General features: G+C 38.7%; 1 protein-coding gene across 3 annotated transcripts; it reads right to left on the reverse strand.

Annotated features, from left to right (window-relative positions):
* Positions 1-5,485: 5,485 nt before the first annotated feature.
* LOC113061824 (mitogen-activated protein kinase 6-like) lies at positions 5,486-22,833 on the reverse strand. 3 transcript variants are annotated; one of them, XM_026231278.1, is made up of 6 exons: positions 22,634-22,833; positions 15,839-16,992; positions 9,233-9,377; positions 8,493-8,657; positions 8,168-8,369; positions 5,486-8,008 (listed from the first exon to the last, which is right to left on the reverse strand). In XM_026231278.1, the coding sequence occupies exons 2-6, from the start codon at positions 16,391-16,393 to the stop codon at positions 6,892-6,894; spliced, it is 2,184 nt and encodes a 727-aa protein (XP_026087063.1). In that variant the 5' UTR covers positions 16,394-16,992; positions 22,634-22,833; the 3' UTR covers positions 5,486-6,891. The 3 variants fall into 3 exon arrangements, with proteins under 3 accessions (XP_026087063.1, XP_026087064.1, XP_026087062.1); XM_026231279.1 differs by lacking the exon at positions 22,634-22,833 and adding an exon at positions 19,505-19,853; XM_026231277.1 differs by lacking the exon at positions 22,634-22,833 and adding an exon at positions 18,413-18,569.
* Between the last annotated feature and the right edge of the window lie 1,659 nt (positions 22,834-24,492).

Raw genomic sequence — 24,492 nt, forward strand, 5'->3', positions numbered from 1 at the left:
GGCCTTTGAGGTACTGAGTGCATACTAAATATTCTCATGCTATGTCAAAGTGACGTCTGCTGCTATTCTCATCAGTTGATGTCAGCTGCCTCTATAATATCTGCAGTTATACTGCCTCACCAGCAGAGGACACCATCACTAGAATTCTTTGGAGAAACTCAGATTATTTTCACCTGGTTTCTGTTGACTGTGTATTAACTGTCTCACTAATCTCGTGCTCTTTGTGAAGTGTTGCTAGCTCCTACAGTACTGCATCTCTGAATCTTTCAACCTTTGTTATTTTTACTGGGCTTCCAGATTATGTTTGGCTTCGAGGTTTGGATTATTTACTTGCCGTGTACTATTGTGTGTTTAAAAAACAAGTTTGATGGTTTCCACAGAAATATTAAGCAGCATAAATGTATTGAATCATATTCGTATAATACTATATATTTACATGTATAGTGTATTCTCGGTCAATAATTATTCATATAAATTATATTTTAATCAAATTATATTTTGAGCCTGTGTTTATTTGGCCCTTAGTAAGTAGTCATTTAGCAGACGACTAGAAGTATAATAGAGCAGCCTACACTTAATACACATACAATCTTCATTTATAGACCGTCTAAATTTTCAAGTCTTCAACAAGTTACAAGCCTAGATTTGCCAACTATTCCACATCTTGTGATTAGAATTCTTCTAAAACTTTCTCTGAGCATCTCATATATGGTGCTCCATCCGTCTATGCATTTTAACAAGCTGCCCAGTCACCCTTGATGAAAGGATTCACAGCATGATTCCACAACCAATTACTTTTGAGTCCTGGATAAACAGTGCAATCCTTAGATCCAAAAACTACTGTCCCACATTGTAAGTAGGTCACTACTGTGCTTTTAGGCAAATCTCCATGTGTGCGTCAGATGGTTCTCTTCAGGAGTTCCCAACAGGCACATGATTGTTATATTTTGTTATATTCAAATTCAGTGTTCCTCATAGTGCAAGAGTGACAGACGAATGTGAGGTGTGGGAGGGAGTCTCTCTGAATGTGTAAGGCTTTTGTGGGTCTTTGATTCCTGAGAATGATTCTCGGGAATGATCTGGAGCTAACAAGTGCTCCAAATGCTGAATTACCTGTTTAACAAGCCCTGTCAACCCCTTGAGGTTACTCAGAGGCTGTTTCATAGCCAACCGTAAAGTCTTTCCTCATTATGTTCCTACGAGTGGATGGAAACTGAGTCTGCTCCAAGAGTTTATAGAGCTTACTGGAAAATCTGTCTGTTTAGAGCAACAGGGCCACACTAAATTCAGAGTTAATGTTACTTTAAAATATAAATATTTTTAAAACTCAATAGAAAATAGCCATGGAGGGAGAAAGCTTGTTCATCCTGTCCATTAAATGAACACAAAGGCAAGTATAGATTAGGGCTGTGTTCGTACACATCTTACATTATTAGTATTTGCTGTGAAGTACTTTTATGTAAAAATGATCTTCTGTGATCAGGGATTTGGCCATTGGACCAATGACAGTCCTAATTGGGATTGTATATAGTGTGTCAGTTGTCCATTTGAGAGATAGGTGGCAGTAATGCATTTATAAGTCTGCAATCCACCGTAAAGCAAGAAGAAGAAGACACTTCATGCGCCAGTTCAGACAGTTCTGTGAAAATAGAGGTAGAAAACGATATAAATACTGTTCAGTTTCTAGCACAGACTGATCGTTTTGTGTCTTTACGCATTAATGTATCATCATGAGCCACAGTTTTTAATTTGGTTTTGTTTGTGTATGTTTTTTTTTTACTCTCAAATCCGTGATTCCCATTCACATCCATTATATGACTGACAGACTGCAACGGTTTGAGTTAAAAATCTTTGTTTTCTACTGTAGAAACAAAGTCACCTACAAATTTTCATTTTTGGGTGAACTATCCCTTTAAGACGGCCTCATTTCATAAAAGTAAACATTACGTCACAAAGAAAGAAATCACAATAATTTACGCATCATGAGGAAGTCAAGTTTATAATAGTTATTTTTCTGAAATGAGACATCCTCAATGACGCATGTGGCTGACAAATGCAACCTCTGGAATCAGACACAGCTGCAGTCTGTCAAAATGTTCAAACGCAGACAAGTGGGGTGATACAAACAGTGAAAAGTCCCGGTAAGATTGGACTGTTAGCTCTCTTGGAATGCCGCTCATGCAATAAAATTCAAGAACCCAAAAGACAGAACGTTCAAAAGCAGTATAAAATATCAGATGTTATCTGGGTCAGATCTCATTCAGCATGGACCCTCATTCATCACTTCATTTACTGACAGGATCATCACTGGTTTTTGTAATTAGCTGATCAAAGCAGACTAGAAAGCGACACACTTTACCAAAAACTTGAGTCAGGACATAAAAACTAGGAACACTTTGTTATCTAGCAGCATAAATCAGAACATCTCCTATGTACACAGTGAAACAACAAGTGTTCACATACTTTGAAAAAGCGGGTTTATTAATAGCACATTTTAAGATAGTGAATCTTTATCAAAGCTAAAAAAGTTTATATGACACCTGTAAACCACAGTGACACTCTCCAGACGCTACTTTAGGGCCATGCTATCTTGCTAGAAGTTCTTGTGTTTCCTGTGTTTTGTGAGTACTTAGGTGTGTGTAATGGCTTCCTCTCTCACACACTTGTAACTGGCCCACTGTGAAAACGACCGTCTGTGACCTTGAGTTAAACAAGTGCTCCATTTAGCTGTTGTCAGCCGACTGCCTTCAAAAGCAGCTTATCCTTTTGTTCCCTCGACTCGACGGCCATTATTTTGATCCTAACGCCATCTGACAGTTTGACTGTGATCGTCAGTGAGGGTCTCTCTGCTTGTGTGTGAATGACACAAACCTGGTTTGGATATGACACGCTCAGTAAGAAACGAAGCATACACTCACATGGGCTCAGTTCACTGGAGGTCACAGTCCAGAGGAGCAGAGATCTGTTATGTAGTGTAGCTGTAATGGATCTCATTCAGTCATGGGAAACAGAAGCAAGTGACGCTTCAGTCACTATTCAGAACCTGTTGTTGTTGATGACTGTAGTAAAGCAGTGGAAAAACTAATGAATAGAGTCTTGATCATCACTATTATTACTGCTTCTACTACTGATCTAATCAAACCCTTAATCATAAATATTAAACTTTTGTATGTATTTTGTCCAGCATAGTTTTTGTAATGCATATGAATGAGGATGCACATGAATTGCTCTTTTAAGCGACCAAGTTTTTTTTGCCACTTGTCACCTAGCAACCACCCAGATAATTTTTGCTTCATACTAAGGACCACTCAGAATCCATTAGATAGATCGATCAAGTCTGAGTTCAAGACCATGTTTGTCTCTGATGAGACTGACCCAACCTTCTTCTGGTCTAGGTCTGGACTTGGACTGGTGCCATGTTAAAAACTGCCTTCTGCAAGAATTAACTGAAGATTTTCAAAGTAAAGTTGAAAAGCTATAAATATACATTATATATGTTACTTGAGAGAAAATAAATTGCTGCATGTTGCATTTATACTTGATTGTAGAGTGTCTAGTATTGATAAGGAAAATGTAATCTTTCATTATCACTGACATGTTAAGCAATTGCTGCCTTTGAGGTTACCTTTGCAACTTTATTCTTGATGTATTTTGACTTTAATCCCAAAAATCTTTGTATGATTAGATTTCTTAATATTACTTCTTTTAATCTTGCAATGTGATTACTTGATTCTCTTGGAGAGCCACCTTCATGCAAACTTAAGCTTCAAAGCTGCTCCAACTCTCCTACCTGATCTTTTCAAATGATCTGAACACTTTGACTAATCCAGGTGTGTTTGATTAGGATTGGAGCTAAACTCTACAGAATGGTAGCCTTTCAAGAGCAGGGCTCCTCAGACCTATCATGTGGGTCCAGGTTTGAGAAATACTGCTGAAGACATTCTCAAAATCCTACACTTTTAATTTTAAAGTGGCACCAAAATGTTACTGCAACTCTTACCATCTTTAAGAGATGTAAACCATTTCCCTTATACGCCTGGGCTCAGAGTAGTATGTTCTGAGGGAATGGAAACCTGTCTCTCCACGGAACGGAATTCAGGTCAAAATCTCTAAAGGATCCAGGTTGAAGAAACCAGCTGATTAATGTGTGTCTAGACTCTAGAGGAACTAACTCCCTCCAGGCTGTGTGGACATGGTAACCATACGCATGTTGTGGCTGATGTTCCTAAGGAACTGGGCGAAAGGATGCAAGAAGTCCTATTACCCTGAAACACACACCCGGGCTGCTCTTTAGCTCTGGGGTCCGGTGGGTATAGTCTCCATTTAGATCTTACAAGCAGCTCAGATTTTATTTCTGCATATTGATTCTATTTGATATTATAAAGATTATTAGCCTGTCACATTCTCAGATGGTATTACTGTGAACTTTTCATGCACTACGAGTGCATAAAGCCTAATTCTAAAGGGATTCTACCTTGATTCCAATGTGTTGTTGATGGTTTTAGTGGATTGCCATACATGTAATAGGAATTCCTAATATGTGAATTCCTTTGAACTTTGTTTTTCCAATATTGGTTTTGGAAATGTTGCCGTTTTTTAAAAAATACTTAATTTTTAAGTAAATGTAAATTTTTTTCATCACTACGGTCAACAAACACTAACAGCAAGGTATATTAGTATTTTGAAGTATTAATGGTCCATGCATTACCTAAAGTTGTTGAGGCTCTTGTTGGCGATAACAAAAAAGAATATATTTTTTCTTTGTATCGGCCAAAATAGTACAAGGTTATCCTAGTATATGTGACATTAAATAATGGATTACAAAAAAAAAAAAAAAGTAATCTAAGGGATTATATTAACGAAAACAAATTTTGTCATGTAATGCATAATCATTAACTGATTACAATTAATACAAGTGATCTACCCAGCTCTGATGGTCAACACACACTTTTAAGAGCAACTCTGAAATCAGACAAATGAGTCGATAATATCATGTGCATCAGGCCTCTTTATTCATGGAACAGTAAATGTTATCCTGTGATATTGTCTGTAAAATATATGTGGAAATATGTTTGCAATCTCATCTAATTAGAAGAAATCTGTTTGGTTGGAGGAAGAGATTCAAGTTCTTTAAATCACCTTCAAATTTGTCTTCACTCATACAGTTTAAATAGTCCTTGTCCACTCGAAACAAATGATCAGACTTCAAACGAAGACCTAAGAGAGGAAGTTTCTGTAATGCAACCCCAGACCACAATAGTTTGCATTTGAACAATACTTCTGACCTAGAATGGTTTCCTCCATGTCCTTCTGCATATGATAAAAGTTTGAGAGATTGATCTTTAAAGGTCAATGGTTTGCTCTACAGGTGTGAACTAAGAGGGAAATCCCATTTTCTGAACTTCAAGATATTTACATGATTTTGCCCATGTGGATTTTCTCATAAAAAATAAATAAATAAATAAAAAAAGACAGGTCACAGTGATTCACTTGCTGGCCATTTTATTGATGTTATTTACAGAGGAACCAATGATAACAGAATGAAACCAGCGTTTAAAGGCAAAATTAACACCAACAAAAAACAAAAAAATAAAAAAATTAAGTGTTCTACATGCTATATCTGAAACTAATTCAATCATGCTCGCTTGGAAAAAAATGAACTTTCATAAAAACAATTAAAATAAAATTAATGACTTACAATATACTTCACCATTAACTTCATTTTAAATGTACCATCCGATGGTTTTCTTCCATGCACAATTTTTTTTACAATATGTGTGTGTGTGTGTGTGTGTACACACACACACACATATATATAGGACAGAAAAAAATAAGACTTTTAGGCGCATAAAATAGCATAAAGCAGCATTCCACTCATACAAAGCACCTATAAGGTTAATAAAAAAAAATGGAATAAGATAAAAAAAAATCCTTATGGTGAATCTTTTTGAAAACAAATAGTTGAATTTGGGAAAACATCATGAATTTCTATACAACTCAAACGGATAAGTGATCATCCACAGCTAAACACGGAACGCCAAAACAGACCAGAATGGAAGTCCAATGCCTCACATTGAAAAGTTACGTTTCTTAAAATAAATATCTCACATCTGCTAAAAATAAATAATGATCTTAACACTTCACTATGGCAAATGCAAAATGCAAAATAGAAACTGCTGTGCACTACATCGTTGAAAGGGCAAGTGTTTCTTTAAAGCACTACAGTTGGGAGACAGAGCCTTCTGCTGTTACCTTGAGGTAGATAACGCCTTTACGAACCTACAGTTAACGCATCGCAAACCAACAGTTAATGCTTGCTGGGCTGGCATCACGTTTGAGGAAGTTTACAGTTTTAAATGGAAATGAGGTGGAAAGAGTCAAATAAATACATTAGCCTTAATTAAAAACAACAGGAAGAGGAAAGGAAAGGCCAAGACGCACTGCTTGTGTCAGTCCTATTGGCTGTCAGTCAGAAGGTCACATGATGATGTCAGTGGCGGCGTCTCCCATATGTTAGTGCATTATTCCGCCAAACTGTCTCTCTATTCCTTTGCTTTTGTACTTAACAGTTGTTCCTCTGTCTTTCCCTAATATGTTTCTGAATCTACAGTACACTCTGTGCAAATGTCATGACGTTATAGAATATCAAGAGTTGAAACTGATAATCAAAGGGGAAAAAAAATTTCAAGTGTAGGAACACAGTCCAGCACTTTGGATGAATATACAAAATGAATTCATTTACATTTAATCCACAGAAAGAAAAAAAAAAAAGACATAAGTTTCCTTAAAAGTAACCCTATGTAAAAAGATAAAAAAAAGATTCAAGTACAGAAATACATAACTCTATAAAAAATAAGCTGAACTCTGCTTGAACGGGGGATTTGTTTCTTTCTAATTTAAATGCTTAAAAATGCTGCTGTAGGTTTTATGGGCGATTTGTGGGGAGAGTTTAACAGCAGAGGGCGTTAACGTGGCCTGGATGGACTTCAGAGGAATGTCACCCGCTCCCTCAAACCCCGGGATGGCCAGAGACTCCAGCTGCATGTTAATGACAATCTCACCAGCGCAGGATATGAAGTCATCCTCCGGAGTGGACTCCTCGACAGGTTCGGGGATCTCAGACTCGACCTCCTCACGCTTGTTGAAGAGGCGGTCTAAGTAACTGCTCTGGCAGCTGTTGTTCTCCTGGAGCTGCTCGTCTTTGCGGACGTCCCAGAAAGCCTCGTCGATTAGGCTGCTCTCGGTAACGTCACTGTCCGTGAAACTCTCCCAAGGACAGGGTGCTCGGACGCCGAGCTGCGCCAGGTTCACTAGACACTTCTCTTCTTTCTCCTGACTGATGGACTTGGACATGGAGCCGCAAAGAAAATGGGTGTCCAGCTGGGAAACGGAGGTGTTCAACTCATTCAGGAGGTCAACCTCGCCGGATTCTGGCTGAAGGCTCATTTTGATGGTGCTGGCGATAAACGAGTCAAAGTCGAAGCCCTGGCTGTGGTTCTGGTGTTTTTCCTGGTCGCGATCCTTCTCGGCCACGCAGTGGATCTGAGACGCCTCCTGCAGGGCGATCTGGGCCTTGACCAGCCCATTCTTCTCACACTTGGTCTTGCCTTTTTTGTCGTTCTTCTCTTTGCTTTGCTGCTCTTTCCAGTTGGAGAGATCAATGATGAGTTTGGGCTCATAGTAGTGGTTCACCTCACTGTCCCTCCAGATCAGATTGTCCAGGTAGGATGGGGACACAGCTTTGTAGTTGCAAGTGTAACTGCAGTCCTGGTCACAGTATTTGTTCTCATGGTGATCTTCGTGTTGCCACGAGTGCTCTAGGGTGAGGTCGAATGATGGATCTTCTAGGAACTTCTCACACTCCCCATCCATGTATTTCCGCGGATCGATCTGGACCTCCTCCTCGTCCGTGAAATCTGACATAGCTCGAGGATCCCGCTGCACGTCTTCCAGTTCATGGGTGCTGTGCAGGTGCCAGTCTTGATCAGAGAACTGACTTTCATGGTACCTACAGGGTGAAGGAAAATAAATTATTAAGCCATTGGCAAGACGGCAGCCAGGAGAACTTCTTTTCCTAAAAGGGGCTTTCCTTACACCTCTATGCTCTAAAACTCATGACCTCATATAATGATGAGCCAATATTGGTATTTTTCGAGGTGAAGCTCACCTGTCCCAGTTGTAGATGTGACTGTGACTCTCATCCATGAGCAAGATGTCATCCACCTCATCCTCGATGTGGAAGGGGTGCAAGGACACTGGTTCATCTAGAGGGAAGGAGTAATCGCTCATGTATGGGTGAGCAAGAGCCTCTTCCGCAGTGAGCCGGTCCATGGGGTTAAACGTCATGATCTTCTCCAGGAAATCCAAGGCTACAGTGAACAAATGAACAAGAATACATGAGATGTAGTCTGCTATTTGTATTTTCTTTACCAACTTTGGTTTATGGTTTTTATGGATTGCATGCATCCTGTAAAAATGCTTGTGACACTAACCCTCAGGGCTGACACCAGGCAGTAGCTTGGCGAGCGGCGTGTGTGGTTCTGACATGTCGCTCTTGATAAAGACAGGTATTACACTTTGGAGCTCCAGTCGGTCTTCTTCATGGACTACTGGAATGGATTCCAGAATCAGCTGCATCTGCTCCAGCTCGTGAGCTCCTGCGCACACATACAAATGTTTGATTCAGACAAACTGTGTCAAGGCAGCTGCAGTCAATATTTGGCACAAGAGAAATTTGCATACTTAAAGAAACCGGTCTAGTTAGTTTGCATGTTTGAGTTTGGAAAGACTGAAGGTTAATATGAAGTCTCAGGGTCCCAACACCATTTGAATAATGAATTTCCATGACTCTCCCACTTGTATAGGATTACTGGATAAGCACTTGTAAAAAAAGGAATGATAATTTATAGAGACTGAACTCAAAAATTCAGATTTTCCATGGAAGTGGCAACCTTGTAAAACCTGTTGTGCCTAAACTTGCATCTTATAAAATGCATAAAAAGCAAGGGTTCTGCTCTAATTCCTGAAGGTTTGAGTTCACAGAAAGAGCTTCTTTCTTTAAAAAAAAAAACACATTGTCCTAGTTTATTATAAGATACTATGACCACAGGAAATAACCTTCAGCTAGATAAGATAGCGTCACAAAGAAATGAACGAGTAAAATGTCAGAATAAAAAGACAAAATGATATAATACAAGATCTGGTATTTATTTAAACAAACCATTTTTAGTACCTGCAAAGAGTGTTTTTCCAGTCAGCATTTCAGCAAAGATGCACCCAGCAGCCCACATGTCAATGGCTTTGGTGTAGTTATTTGGGGAAAGGAGAAGACGAGGAGAACGATACCATTTAGTGACCAGCCCCTCAGACAGATGACCCTATGGAAGAGAGAGAGAGAACATTTCTTACAACCAATGTCACAGTGTCACATAAGGATCCTTGGAAATAACACTGCTTCAAAGGCAAACATTTACATTTATTTTCCACTATGCATGTAACCCGAGGAGGTTTGAGTGAGGTCTATCCTCTCTCACATACTGTTAACCTTTCAGCCAGAGCAACAGAGGGAGCTCACACACAGAAAACCAGAGTTAGGAGTTACACCGAGTATATGAATTTATATATAAAAAATACATACTTTTTAATTACAATCATATAGCCTAGGATTTATCCAAGTTCTTCACGCGGTCTCTGGCATTTTCATAAGCATAATTTACAATGGTGGTTAGGATGTTGCCTTCCATGCATTCACAGCGCCACACTGGTCAAACCTTACATTAGGTCATATGAGGTAAATCGACGTTGTCGATAATGTCGACTAATCATTTCAGCCCTAGTCGCAATCATGAGTTATTTCAGACACTCGCTGGAGTCTGAACGGAGTTTTGCCTTCAAAATTGTTTTCAACATTGATGCTAGCTGGTCATCATGTGACCTGGAAAGAAGTGATCAGCAGTGCTAAAACCTGCACGCTGAATACTGATAAGCAGTACGGCATATATTTTTTGAAAAAAGTTTCGGTGCACCTCTAACGCTCACCTTTGCCCTGACAGTGGAAACGAGGCTAGTGACATTAACCTGCAAGCATGGGTCACCGTTCATACAAACTCAGTGTACCCCATCCAGCGGCCCAAAAAACAAAGTCCACAGATTCTTTGGGGGTTTGTAATTCTTGAGGCCGGAATTTTCCCCACAGTTCAGTGTGAGGGCTATTTTTGACACCATGGTTGTTATTTTAGGGGTATGCGTCAAGCTGTTAAAACCAGATTACAGCAGACCAAATGTTCAACTGACCATTGAAGAAGAGAAAAAAAAAAAACTTTTCTAGACCAACAAATACCATCAGAGCTTGATGGACTAAGAAATAGTTTCACGCCGTCACAACCTGCCCTCAGTGTCCTTTCATTCCCTCTCAAAACAGCACAGATGCTTAGAACACCACCAACTTAAAGGATTACTAAACAATCGTCATAGTCATAAGATTCTGCGTAAAAGGTCTTGTGCAGGGTTACATAATGCAATAAGAGCAGATTACCAACATCAGATCACATTAAACTCAAAGTCTGTGAAAAAAGAAGATCTTGCTAAAGGATTAAACTTAAGTCTGAGCATGCTAAAGACACCAGACCTAAGTCCAATCAGAAAAGAAGACCATAAACCAAACGCCTGTAACGACAAACTTAAGTCTTTTGATTTTTACATTGTCTAAACAAAATCATCTTTCATGAAGTCCCTTGTTATTGGCCTGGGTCAAAAGACCATAAATACTGGTCTGTAAATATAGCATCAGGGTCCTTCTGTCAACGCAAGTAATAGCACAACTTTGAACATGCTGCAGGATTTGATGCATCAAAGAATTGATTCAATCAAACATAAAACCTCTTATGGCTTAAAGTAATTATCAAATCACAAAAGGAGGTGATTTAAATAAATCCACTGCACATTTCAGAGTGAAGCATGGCACTGTGTTCTTACAGGTGAGGAGCTGTGGACATGGTTTGCAAAGTCTCAGAAAAAGTCCGGTTTTATATTGCAAGAATTTCACATAAAAAAAAATTTAATCAGATTTTTTAAATGGCATATTTTTATTATGACTAAAGGCCAGGATCACGGACACCAATAATACTGATGTCTTTATAATAGGGCTGAGCTATCGAATATTTTAGTAATCGAGTATTCCAACAAAAATTCCATCGATTAATCGAGTAGTCGGATAAAATGTGTTTTTGCTTAATTAAAGTGCAATATAATTATGCAAGAGAAAATAAGACTCCTGGTACTTAAATAATAACTAAGTTTACCTTTTTAGAAAAAAAAAAAAATTATTTTTTAAATTCATAGAATGCAATGCATACATCAAAAATAAACATTTAATTATTACCCATTGTTTCTCTGTCTGTACTTGTACTGTGAACAATAACAATAAAATTGACAGGTGAATTAAGTGCATTTAAGTGCCATTCAGTTGGGGTTTTAAATAAAGCATTTTCTGAGATGCACATTAAACATTAAACACATAAAACATTAATTTAATTTAATTATTGAAATTTAACTTAACTTTTCGGTAAACAAAGGGGATTTACTATTAAAAATAAAACATGGAAGAAATGTGTGATTAAACCTTAAAAAAAAAAAGTTTGATTATGGTCATGTACTATGTACATTCTGCTGAACAAAAGTTTTTAACAGGCCTTTTATTTTGACGGGTTGACGTACCTTTACAGTTCTGTGTATGTGATGTGATGCTAGTTTTACTCAAATAAAACAGTCAGATGCTCATGAAGTGACTGTCAGAGCAGTTCTGGAGATGTTCCTCATGTGTTCACGTGTGATGGTTTTGTCTGCCATTATTATTGCTATTCCCTACAGATCAATCAGAAATTCATCAATCATGTGCTTAATTCAGAAATTGATGAGAGCAGAGTATGGGTGTGCTGGTACTAGTATCGGTGCAGAACGGTTCTCGGGCAAATTCCAAGTGGAAGTGATCATCCTTAGCCCCTTGGAGTGGAGACTTTGCAGTGAGCAGGGCACGTGTGTGCCATTATGTAGTCGTTAGGAATGCACTTAGCAAATGGAGCGACAATTTTCTCATCTTCAGCTGGGATGTTGACATGACAACACAGCATGTCTTCGAGTCTTAAAGGGTCAGTAAAATATAAATGTCTGTGTAAATGATTCTCAAAGGGGAGTCAAATCCAACCTGACATGACACATTTTAGGCAACTCATCTGAATGTGGAATAAATCCACCATCACTGGTGGCGTGATGTGGCAGATGACTCATGCAGACCGTGAGAGGAAGTTTAAATGTCAGACAGAACTCACAGACTCTATCACAGCTCATATTAATCAGCGCTTGCTAAGGCAAGCATTATTACTGCTCATAATCACAGGACATAACTCATCCTGCACTATTTGAAATATGGACATGATATGTCACACGACTTGAGGGGAAAAAGTAGCAAAGGTTTTCACAAAAGCAATTAGCATCTCCTTACTTTGATATTTAATATGAGAAAACATGGTGTATATTTAAGAAGAAATCTTTAATATCGGTTCTAAGGTCATCAGAGGCCACAAAAGTGGGTCAAGTCTGGTGAAGGAGTCAGTTCAGACTGGTTTTAGAGCTTCTCTGTAAAATGAGTCAATGTGAGAAAGACCGCTGAGAGGAGTGAGAAACACTCCAGGCCCAATTTATGCCTCTAAAAGTCCCCTGTGCTAGAAACACAGTCTCTTCTCACACCACATTTAACATACGTATGAGCACAGAGGAGCCCCTTTACAGCTCAATGGGGGGGGGGGGGAGAGAAAACAGCCTCTGGTAACTTGCCAAAAACTTTAAAACCTCAAACGGCTGCAAAGACGAGAAAGAACAAGTTTGAACCCAATGACACATATAAACATCAAAAGGAGGATTTGGAGGAAGACAAGAATCCAGAGAGCTCAGCCAGACACAGACAAAGAGAAGAGAAGAGAGGAGAGGAGAGGGGGAAGGGAAGAACCAGGGGGGTTGACCCACTCTGCATGTGAATTCCAAACATTCCTCAGACTGGTTCGGATTTCTAGAGCAAAGCAGCTCAAGATAAAAAGACCCCCTAAAAACAAGATGATGCCCAATACAGAGATCCTTCTCATAATATTTTCAGCTGTTTTGCACTTTGAATTGGACTGGCCATTCTTGTTACCGTACCTTTTAAAACATGTCCAACATGTAAATAAGGAACATACTGTTGAATGAGTGACTCCTAGCAGGCTCCTGATTGGTTAACGCAGCGCGAATTGAGGCCAAACGCTAAAATGCACAAAAAGCACCATTTGCTCTTAACGCGCGTTTCACGCGAAGCGAATTCTTGTCTTTCACGCCGCGCTTAACCTCCAGCCGTGAGTAAACGCGCCTTTGCATTGACTTAACATTGAAATAATTCGCGCCAGACGCTCTATTCGCGTTTAGTGTGAACACAGCATTAGAAGGTCGGTACCTTCTACTTGAAGGTTAGAGCTTCCAGTCAGGGGAGAACCATTAATTCCCCAGTTCTGAGAAACCTTATTCAAACAATCCCTAATTACATTTCTCCAGGCCTGACTAGCGTTCCAAACAACGATTTTTCAGCCACAGAACCTTGGCATATATTTAGTGCTTAAACAGCCTGTCTGAATTATAGCTTGAAGCTAGATCATATTTAGCCCTTCAAAACATACCCCACTTGCATGGACAGTAGCCCTGTCCCAGTGGATGCAGACCATTTTTAAGACCGATTTTTACTGGATTGCCTTCACTTGCACTTAATTCATTGAAAAGGTTCCCCTATGCTATAGCATCCTGCCACATCTGACGCCAATGACAGTTGGTCACAATACAAGCAAGAATAGATTGACTTAAGCAAACCAAGTAGTGTGCCATCTTTTTTTCAACTATTTTTAAAAACTTGTACAAATACACATATTCTAGGGAATGCAAGAGGAAAACAGATACACTGGCATCAATAGAAAAAAAGTGAATGAATATAAAACTAAAGACAGTGAAATGGCTGAGGATTGCTTCCCACAATCCTCCATAAACCACCACTGAAGTGCTGACTGCAGAAAAGGGTCGTTTCACAGAGGCATCACACACACACACATTCCCATTCTCCATCTATCAATGCACAAAACTGCTTAAACAGGTCAGCAAAAGTGAGCACACAGCAGTTTGTCAGTATTCTGCAGCCATGAGGGAGAGAGAGAAGGGAAAAAAAGTAAAAGGAAAGGAATGGATAAGCCAAGTTCTGCTTGCTTCTCACCATCAGACTGTCAATCATGCATAAACATGAACTTTCTTAACATGTACATTTGGTTGAACTCTGGCCGTACGCACCATGTGTTACATGTGTCCCTTTTGATCAGAATGCAATGTCATTTCAACACATTAATCGGAATATCCACAGTTCCCTTATATCTATGCGTGTCTAAAAATGATTTATGAGCAGCACTATGAGAAACAGACAGAAGTTAAGCTATTAAAGATTGCATTTCTGGAGTGAAAAGGAGACAGATTCCATACAAGTTTACAACACAAGAAACAAATTATTCACAGATGGGTAATATCATCATAAGAGTTTCATGACCTACATTCTGAAATTCCCTGTGCTTTTGTGAACGAAAATTAATAAGCTGGATACATCACTGAGCAAGTCCACTAAAAACAAACTTAAGTGGCAAGAGTGAGCATGCGTCCATAAAAAAATAAAAACAGTGGGAAACATGTTTTCATTTAGCTGAAAACCAAAGAAATAAAAATAAAACCGTTTTCTTATAATGCATTAATCATATTTAATAAGCAACACTCAAATTAAGTTGTAACCATCTATAAAAAATTTTTTAATGATAATTATGTTTCTACTCAAATTCATTGATAAAATGAACATTAAAAAGTGACTGTCATAACTTGTTTTCATGACAGATTTATGACACGTGATGCAATTCTTATTCGGAATAATTTCCCACTTTTTCCATTTATACCCCACGTAAACATGGTCACCGAGTCTAATTTCTCAAACTTTCCATACTCAAACTTAAGCAACTTGTCACATGTCAGTAAAGCATTTGACTCCCTAATTACGGGAACAGACTCAATCAATTTTCTTGTTCCTTGAAGAAGAAAAAAACCAGACCAGAAAAGTATGCACAGGGGAGAGACAGCAGCTATTCATAGACCTGAAGCAGGAACAGCTCTCTCTCTAAAAAAGCTCTGAAGGAGGCGTCTAAATGAGAGAAGATCTGGTTGGCATATGAATCATGTGAGCCCATAGAAACGAAACGATTACAAATGAGACACGTGTATGCTTGGATCCAGCCACAACCCTCAACATCAGCCAGTGAAATCACCTCTCCACAACCAATTTGCAAAGCCACACACAAAACTGGAAAGTTCAAGCAAAGGAACTAAAGAAAGACTTTAAACAACAACAGCACACCAGCAAAGTCAAAAGCAGAATTATGAAACTCCCCATTCAGGACATGAAGAAACACTGGGTATTCAACTCTTGATTGATTAAGGAACAGCTGTGTCGTTCTTTCATACTATTTCTGGAATGTCCCTATCAACTTCCTTTCATAACACATACAACCGGATATGCAGAAACTGTACTGAATGTTAACATACAGGAAAGGGTTACAGGAAGTCAGACGTGTCATTTCAAGGACTATGGCACTACTTTACATCCTGTGATACATCCATCAGTGAATGGAATGAAAGCTCTTTCATAGCTCATCCAAACATGATGCTATCTGGATGGTTGTCAATGAGATGAAACCGAATTCAAACACTGAAAGAGATAAATATGAGAAAAAATAAATACCTTATGGGAATAGTGGGGGTCCATTATACGGGCCAGTCCAAAGTCCCCGATTTTCAGTACCAAGTCCTCGGTGTTGACGAAGAGGTTGGCTGGCTTCAGGTCGCGGTGAAGCACGTTTGCAGAGTGGATGTATTTGAGTCCTCGCAGCAGTTGGTACATGAACAGTCGTGCGTGATCCTCGGACAACAAGCCTTGTTCCAGTACTTTACAGAGGTCGGTTTCCATGTACTCCTGTACGATGTACACGGAGTTGACCTCTGTCAGAGAGCTCACATCCTCCATGAGCCTCCGGCCACTGGGCCCCAGCGTTTCAAACACCTTTACGATGTTGTCGTGATCGAGTCTGCGGATGATCTTGATTTCGCGCAATGCGTGTTTAACGCTCTGGGGGTCGGTTAAGACGATCTTTTTCACAGCGACCCTCTTGTCACAATCGGTGTCGACAGCGGAAAAGACCAGTCCGTTGCCCCCATAGCCCAGAGGCTTAAGGTCCATGTACCGAGGGCCAAGGTCGAAGCCGTGAATGTTCATAAGGCTTTCAAATTTCTCTGCCATTTTGCGGTCTACAAGAGCAGCTCTGCGCAGATATTATAGCAGGAAGGATTTTTGATATGAAATCGATCTTAAGTTGCAACTACTAGAGCTAATTTGAGAAAGACAATCCTAAGTTAACAAAAAAAACAAAGACTTAAGCGTTTTCCCTGATTGACTGTTACAGCGTATTTCTGAGAGATGCTTGGAACTCATTCGGATATGTTGCCAAGATATGTTATCGTCATCCACAGTACTTTTTAGCAGCTTTTTGTATGTAGTTTGTGGGAGCGTTTTCTTTTTATTTAGGGGCTTAACGGAATGAATTTGGAAGCCAATCAAATATCTCTGAACATAACTGAAATTATTGAAGTCACTACCAATTAAACCATCATCACAGTGTAGAAATTTTCAGTGTATGACTGACTCTGAGCAGCAGCATTACTAACGGTCCAAGTAATGGTGATAAATGTACTTTTTTGTCTGTTCCTGTTTAAAACACCTGATGTGGGGAAACTGAACGGGTTGATGATCTCAGTGAGACAATTCCTTCTCAATGATCAGGTGGCTCCAGCTCACCGCAGTCACAATCAAAACTATCCTCCATTTTACAGTTGGATACCCTGCAAAACAGAGCAGAAAAACAACCGATTAGCAGTGAAACATATGCCGGAAGACCAAAACACGAATCTGACTGTAATGCCATTCGCTAACAGCAGTTTATAAATATGCTTCCTCGTACGGAGCACGCTCAAACGAGACCGTACCATAATCTAGCCTGAACATACTCATTTAAAAAGGCAAGACCACAAGTACACAAAAGAATATGAAGCACGGCTTATTCATATCTTATATTTCTGAATGAAATCGCTCCGGAAAAATGCTTACACTGTTGTGAGAGCAATGTTTCCTGTGTGTGTTCATGTACCCCCATCTATGACGCCTCTAAACTATCTTAAGTCATGGCTTCCTGTTTCCTCTCCTCTGACTGTAAAAGACACCACAATGATCGTAACACATGTGTAATGGATTTACACGGCTCCCAGCCGGTGTGTGAAGACACAAAGGTTGGGGGTGATGCAGCCACGTTGCAGTAGTGTGTGTGAGACAAATTATGGCCGACCGGCTGCCAACCATTTTGTTAACTGAAGGAGGGAGCCAACAAACAGTGATCCAATTCTGTACTGACATTATTATAGCAACACCTATAAATCATATTTAAACAATGATCAAGGGAGTTAACTAATAAACAAACCCGTTTGATTTTTCAGTTATGGATCTACCACTTAAACTCCATTAAAACACAAGAGTGACAATGTTAACTGCTACATTTAACACTCAAAAAATATAAATATTTAGATTTTTCATGAATAACTAGAAAATTCATAAGTTAATATTGAAGGGAGTAGTGTGAGAAATTGAAAAACAAAATACAACAACGAGGTAAACAAAGTATTGCGTTATACATACACTGATTATTTTTATTGCGGTCCTATAACATTTATAGTTAATCGGGAAGTGTTTTTATGGTTTTATTGGTCACTTTCGGTCCTCCATTTTGCTGTCAGGCTACATGCTAAAGCTAAAACTGAACCGGCTCGGAGTCTAAACGCTGCTGCCATTCAAAAACTGTAAAACAGAATCAATGACCCAGTAAAAACAGTAGCTAACGTTACCCCAAATTTAAAAACACTATAAAACTGGCGTTAAAATAAAACGAATAAATAACGGCACGATTCACACGAAGGTCGAGTCACCTTAAAATCAGAAAAATAACACAGTTTATGAGGAAATATAACTTTAATATACCACACTTATGTCTTACATATGAGTAAAGAGTGTCCTCTAAATGATTTATGTTTTATATCTTGATGTTTTAAGGAGCTTCAACGCGTTACCTGAACAAAGAAGGTTATTGTGCCACGGATGATCATCGCGTCACACTCTCTCCTTATAAAATGAACCCTTTAACCTACAAAAATAGTCACATTTACGCCCCAGACGCGCTCATATATAAAGCAAAGACATAAAACGTGTACTTACCCTTCTCACAGGTGTCATGTATATTTTATTCCTAACCGATATTGGTCAGGTTTGTATGCGCTACCAGCGCACTGCCCTCACAAACGCCGAGTGAAGCTCTTGGGTTGAAGCACCGTGAGTAAGTACAGCTACGCAGGCGCATTTAGCGCTGCGCTGTGAAGCTCTACTGCGCATGCGCATTGATTGAACGCACGGGTACAGCCCCTCCCGCTTCTTTTATTGCTATGGGAACCACGCACTACAATAACCACGAAATCCATGCAGGGGCAGGGTAACGTTAATCGAAATTACACTAAAGCGCATTTTGCGCAAATTGTGGAATCAATAAATAACCAGCCTAGATAAATAAAAGGGTTACATTTAACAGCACATAAAATACAAAAAATTTTGTTTTAAAAATATTGCAATTTCCGGTAGTTTAAAACTAAATATTTTTAAGTATTTTAAGTATTATATATTTTATAATAATAAACTTGATTTATATTGCGCAGTATATTTCGCTGTTTAATAAACAATAACCTGCAGCCTACAGTAAATCACAAGTAACATTTTGTGTGTGATATTCCAGTTAAATTAGGAGTTAATGCTGCAGGGTGTCATTTCTGACTTCTAAACCTGTTTGCTTTGGCGGTTGTTTCAGGGCAGTTTAACTCCAGATGCTGACTTTTTTCGTTCGCCACTTCTAAAGCAGGATCATTCTGTTCTGTTTCCGTCCAGCTCGGTATAGCTCGTTGATCTGCCGGTAGGGGCAGACTGCTTCAGATCTCAATGTTCCCATCATTCAAGATTTATTGCCATTAAAGCTGATAGGCTAAAACAGGGTCTGTGGTGATGTAGTTAGCTAGATTGGGATATATCTTCAACTTTCATGTTTTACTTACGTCCTTTGTTAATTTATTATTTATTTATCTGTTTATCCAATGTAGGCTATATATGTGCAGTTTATCCGTTTTCACTTATCATTTTCACAGATGCATCGCCTAAAATAGGTTATACCCTTGACCATTTTAAGAATAGCTTAACAACAACATCCTCTAATGTTCTTATCTGATGTAGACACAAGACTGCATGTTCTGATCCAGCTCTACTCACTTGTCAGTTAGTTGCTCCCTCCTTATTCCGTTTCCTTTATTTCCAGAAAGCACGTTATGGTTAATATCCGAGTGTCTTCACAGCTATGAGCAAAGGTCTGACCGCAGGACGCATGATGAGGCTTTAACCTCGCCGCAGACGAGCTGTCTAGAAACCATGGTGTTCACAAGTCCTCGGACTGGTACGGCAACGAACACGGTTTAAACACTAAACGTAGCTAAACTAAACTGCATAATAATCAGGACTGTATGTCCTGCGCCAGTACTGAATGGATGGATTGATGGATGCACGCGGCACAGCACAAGCTTCAGCAGCATCAGCAGAGGCGCGCATGTGAATCCCCACGCGCTCGCGTCTCTGCCGCACTACGACTGCGCTTTAGTAGCACTGCCATGTGTGAGCCCTATTCATCATATCACACCTTTTATATATACTCTTAAATCCCATCAGAAAACATTTGATACATTACTGTCAATACTGTATTAATTATGTAAAATGTAGTATTATTTTATTTATTTTGTGTAGACAAAATAAATGTTAAGCGAAATAAAACTTTCATTTGTTATTTTATTTCAGGTAGTTGCCAAGGAAACACTTATATAGCTATATATATGTATATATATATATATATATATATATATATATATATATATATATATATATATATGTGTGTGTGTGTGTGTGTGTGTGTGTGTGTAACTAATTAAACTAATTAAAATATAACAAAAAAAAAAATGTCACATTCAAAAATATTTACGAAAAATAGTGTCAATGCTATGTCAATGCCATGAAATTCTGCAAGACTTCAATTTTCAGTGGGTAAAATATTCCACAGTGCTATATAGTCCAAGAGATGTTTATTTTTAAATAATAATAATAATAGGCTAATAATAACATCTGGCATCTATGTTTGGTCCTATGGAAATCGGACTGTTGATGTGTCTGTGCCACACATTCTACTCTCATTGCTGTCTGATTTTATGATATGATGTTCCACATTATAATACTTGTATCATGTGCCTCTAAGGTTGTGCCCAATTTGAGCTTAAGTCTAATATAAGATGCAAACTAAACATATGTGGAAATATTAAGAGGTTACCCATCTCGGTAGTAATGTTGTGTAACATGGAGACGTATAGTATTACTGCTTATTAAAATTTTATGATGGAAGAGTTTCACACAGTCCTGGTTCACTTTTAACTTTCTTATAGGTCAACCCACACAACCCAAATATGACCCATGAAACCTTTGTGATTGTAGAGGGATACATTTAAATAAAAATAAATATAAACACAAGCTAGTGGTGTGATAATGTGGACTTTGTGTCTACCTGCAGCATGTGGACAGAGAACAGAAGAAGCTGGGTAACAGCTGAGGTGTGTCATTCCCTCTCTATCACTTTAACAATCAAATGCTCATAACCCACTTTCACAACCTAACATTTATAATATTACGACATTTCATAGAAATCACATGTGGTGTTTTCCCTTTCACTTTTGGATCAACCAGACACAATGTGAACATATCCTTGTAATAGACTTTTACCATTTAGCACCGTAACATCATAGAGCTGAGACCTTATAGACAATGCAATTGTCTACTATAAAATTATACATTTTTTGACCAGTTAATGGTCTAAATGTGATTTTTATAACCCAATTATCTCAAGTCAAGTCAGTATAGAGTATTTCATAATACACATTGTTTCATAAGATCATAATGTTGAGGTTTATAATATCTTAATATCTTAGCAGATTCGAGCTTGGCCATACTTTACAATGATACAAGCAATCAAGCAGTTGAGATATGTTGTATAATAGCTGGGTGATAATATAGTTACATTTTGCAAGGGAATAAAAGGTCAGGCAGTTGGTCTTTGCCATTTAGTATGCAAGAATTCATTGCATGTATGCAGGTTAGGTTAAATATAACAAATATCCAACTTTATATAGAGAGTTATGCAATTATAGAGTTTACATTTTGTGATGATTTAGACGAATTATGCAGCCAAAATTATCTATCCACAATATGAACACAACACCAAAATAAATGTGTAATGTTTAAAACAAGGGGTGTCAAACTCATTTCCTGGAAGGCCAGAGCCCTGCAGAGTTTATATTAAACCCTAATTGAATCTAAACACACCTGATGCAACTAATCAAGTCCTTCAGGCTTACTTGAAAACTACATAGTATGTGTGTGTTGGAGCAGAGTTGGAACAAAACTCTGCAGGGCTCCGGCCCTCCTGGAATTGAGTTTGACACCACTGTTTTAAACATTTACACACCATTTAACATGCTTGCTTTTTTATGCAAAACAACTTCCAGTACATGAGTTCCCTTGGGGGAAATCAGGGGTTGCAGATTAAGGGCACAATGTCCAGTCATTCTATAGTTCCTAGGTCACAAGCCCATATCATTAACCAGTGGGCGACCACTACATCAACCATCACAGTTAATTACATAACATTCTGATAATTGACACCTCTATCCTTCAGAGAGATTTACCTTAGATGTCACAGACACCACTGAGAAACTACTGATCGAACCAATAAAGCCGTTGAGGAATGTTCCATGATCTATAGTTTACAAAATCCAGTGAGATCATTATTATGGTCCAGTGAGTCTCCTGCACCCTCTCATGATTCTCCTTGTTGGAAGCCTGTGTACCACACTTTGTTAACTGCATGTGAGCACATGCTGTCTAGAGACGAGTTTTCTTGAGGAATCAGTGCCCTCTTACAATGTACACACGGCCACAGCTATTCGCTTGATGATGTTCAGATGAAGCTGTGCTGTAAATTGTAACTGTGCTAGTTTAGAGGTCACTGATGCACTCCTGGTTCTGACAGTTGTGAAGTTTCGATGTGCGTAAGTGAGCCATGCCAGGACCTTCCTGTCACCCCTAAATCCTGAAGATGTCTACGTGCACAGTGTTTCTGGGATCCTTCCAAACCTTTCATCATAAATCAGCCCAAACATTCAGTGTCTATATTACATGTCCTCAAAGAGAGAAGGACACCAGGAGAAAGGCCTCTGAAACTTAGTCAGTGGTCTTATAAAAGTCACCTTATTAGTAAGTGTTACAGATTAAGTAGCAAGGTTCAAACAAGCGAAACAGGTAACTTACCATGGCTGAATTCATCCAACAACAGCTGGGAATGCATTTTTTCTATAGTCTGTAATCCATGCAAAAGTTTTAAAGCAGTGAGAGAAAGTATCCAAAAAGACTGTATCCAGTACGGAGAGGTTAAAACCAGGTCGACACAGACAGCCAGAGGGTGTCCAGAGCGGTAGTGGTGTGGAAGAACACTCATCTGTTTCTGGACTCAGGCTTCATAGTGGGCTGTTATAGGCTGGGAGAGAAGAGGCGGAGTTTCTTCTGTGTATGGGTCTGTTTGTCAGCACTAACTCTAGTCCTATTACAGGTCACTCTCTCTCTCCTGCTCCTTCAATCTCTCCTTATTTCTCACACTTTTTACCCATTTTTCCTTCTGTCATTCAAACTACTTGTGCATTCGGTGCACATACACAAACTAAGATCATTGTAATTTCCTTTTTCATAGACGGCAGCAGGCTGACTGCAGTTTGAGTTAGAGGTGAAACAAATAAAAGGGAAAATTACATTTCTGCTTTAGTACAACACGACCATATGCAAAACATTACTTCAGCTCACTGTACTCTTCTGAAGTAGCAAGGTTCAGATAAACGATTAATTTAATAGACATAGCTTTTCATATCACATGGCTTATGATTAGTTCCCATAATAAATTGGTCTGACACAGTGCACGTGACCTTATTGTGTTCAGTTCATTATTCCAATGAGGATTTTGGCTTTGGTTACTAAATCCTCTTATTTTTATTTCATTCCAAAAACCTGTCTCAAGAAGACCAATTTTCATGATTCAATCAGTTCCTTTATTCCTTTGAAGTTGATTAAATATATAAATACATACACAAATTATTAGGCTGTTAAAATTTAATTGTTTTTCATTATTTAGTATTTTTAGCAATTTCATGCTACATTTAAATCTATTAATTCCAAAGACTGGTACCTGACATACAAAGGGAAATCTGCCAAAGGAAATCCATTGGTCAAAAAGAGTTTGAAGAAACTTTGTGGTAGTAACTTTAGCATTTTATTGGACAACCATATTCAATGGTAGTCCATGTAATAATCATTCAGGACCATATAAACATCAATGTACAATTGTCCCTCCACAATATGTTTTTGTGAGGTTTTAACCGTGAGAATTGTGCTGTTTTTTTTTTGTTGAGCACGTCCACAGAGGGTACACTGAACATCAGCTACACTTTGGATGTTTACAGGAGAGAAATACTTGGATGTGATAAAGTTACAATTGGGGGGGGGGGGGGTCATGTGTCATTGTGTCATGTTGCAGAAATCCATCTCTTTTCCTCTCTCTACCCCTCGCTAATCATCTGTCTGTTTTTCTCTCCATTCCTGTCGTGCTGTGAGCTCTGCATGCACATGTTTTGGGTGTCCATGAGGTCAACATTTCCACCAACAGATGCATGCATCAAGTGTGTGACGTTATAAAAATGAATGCCTCTAAATAGTTGGCAGTGAGTCTGTAACTGTGATTATTAGTCTTATTACCATCTGGATTTCTGTATTCTGTTTCAAGGGGCACTGAAGATCCAGACACTGTCAACCTGTTTACATGTCCAGATGACGAATAAAAACACGTACCCTTGGCTCCTAAGTTTAGCTATGACCCACATTTTGGTATTGGGGAAGCTGCTGCAAGCTAGGCATAATTTAAAGTGCAGTGATTCAGCTAAAGCTAAAGCTACTGTTTTGAGCTGTGTAGCTAACTATGCTACAAACTAATATCAAAAAAATTAGCAACACTTAAGTTATATAGCCAGTTGACAATGAGTATTTTTTAAATAAATATACTTAACAAGAAACCTGTTTGAAAAAAAAATCATTATATATGCAATTCCATTTGCTAATGCAAGTGG

The sequence above is a fragment of the Carassius auratus genome, chromosome 43 (genome assembly GCF_003368295.1).
Source record: "Carassius auratus strain Wakin chromosome 43, ASM336829v1, whole genome shotgun sequence".
Classification (NCBI taxonomy): Eukaryota; Metazoa; Chordata; class Actinopteri; order Cypriniformes; family Cyprinidae; genus Carassius; species Carassius auratus.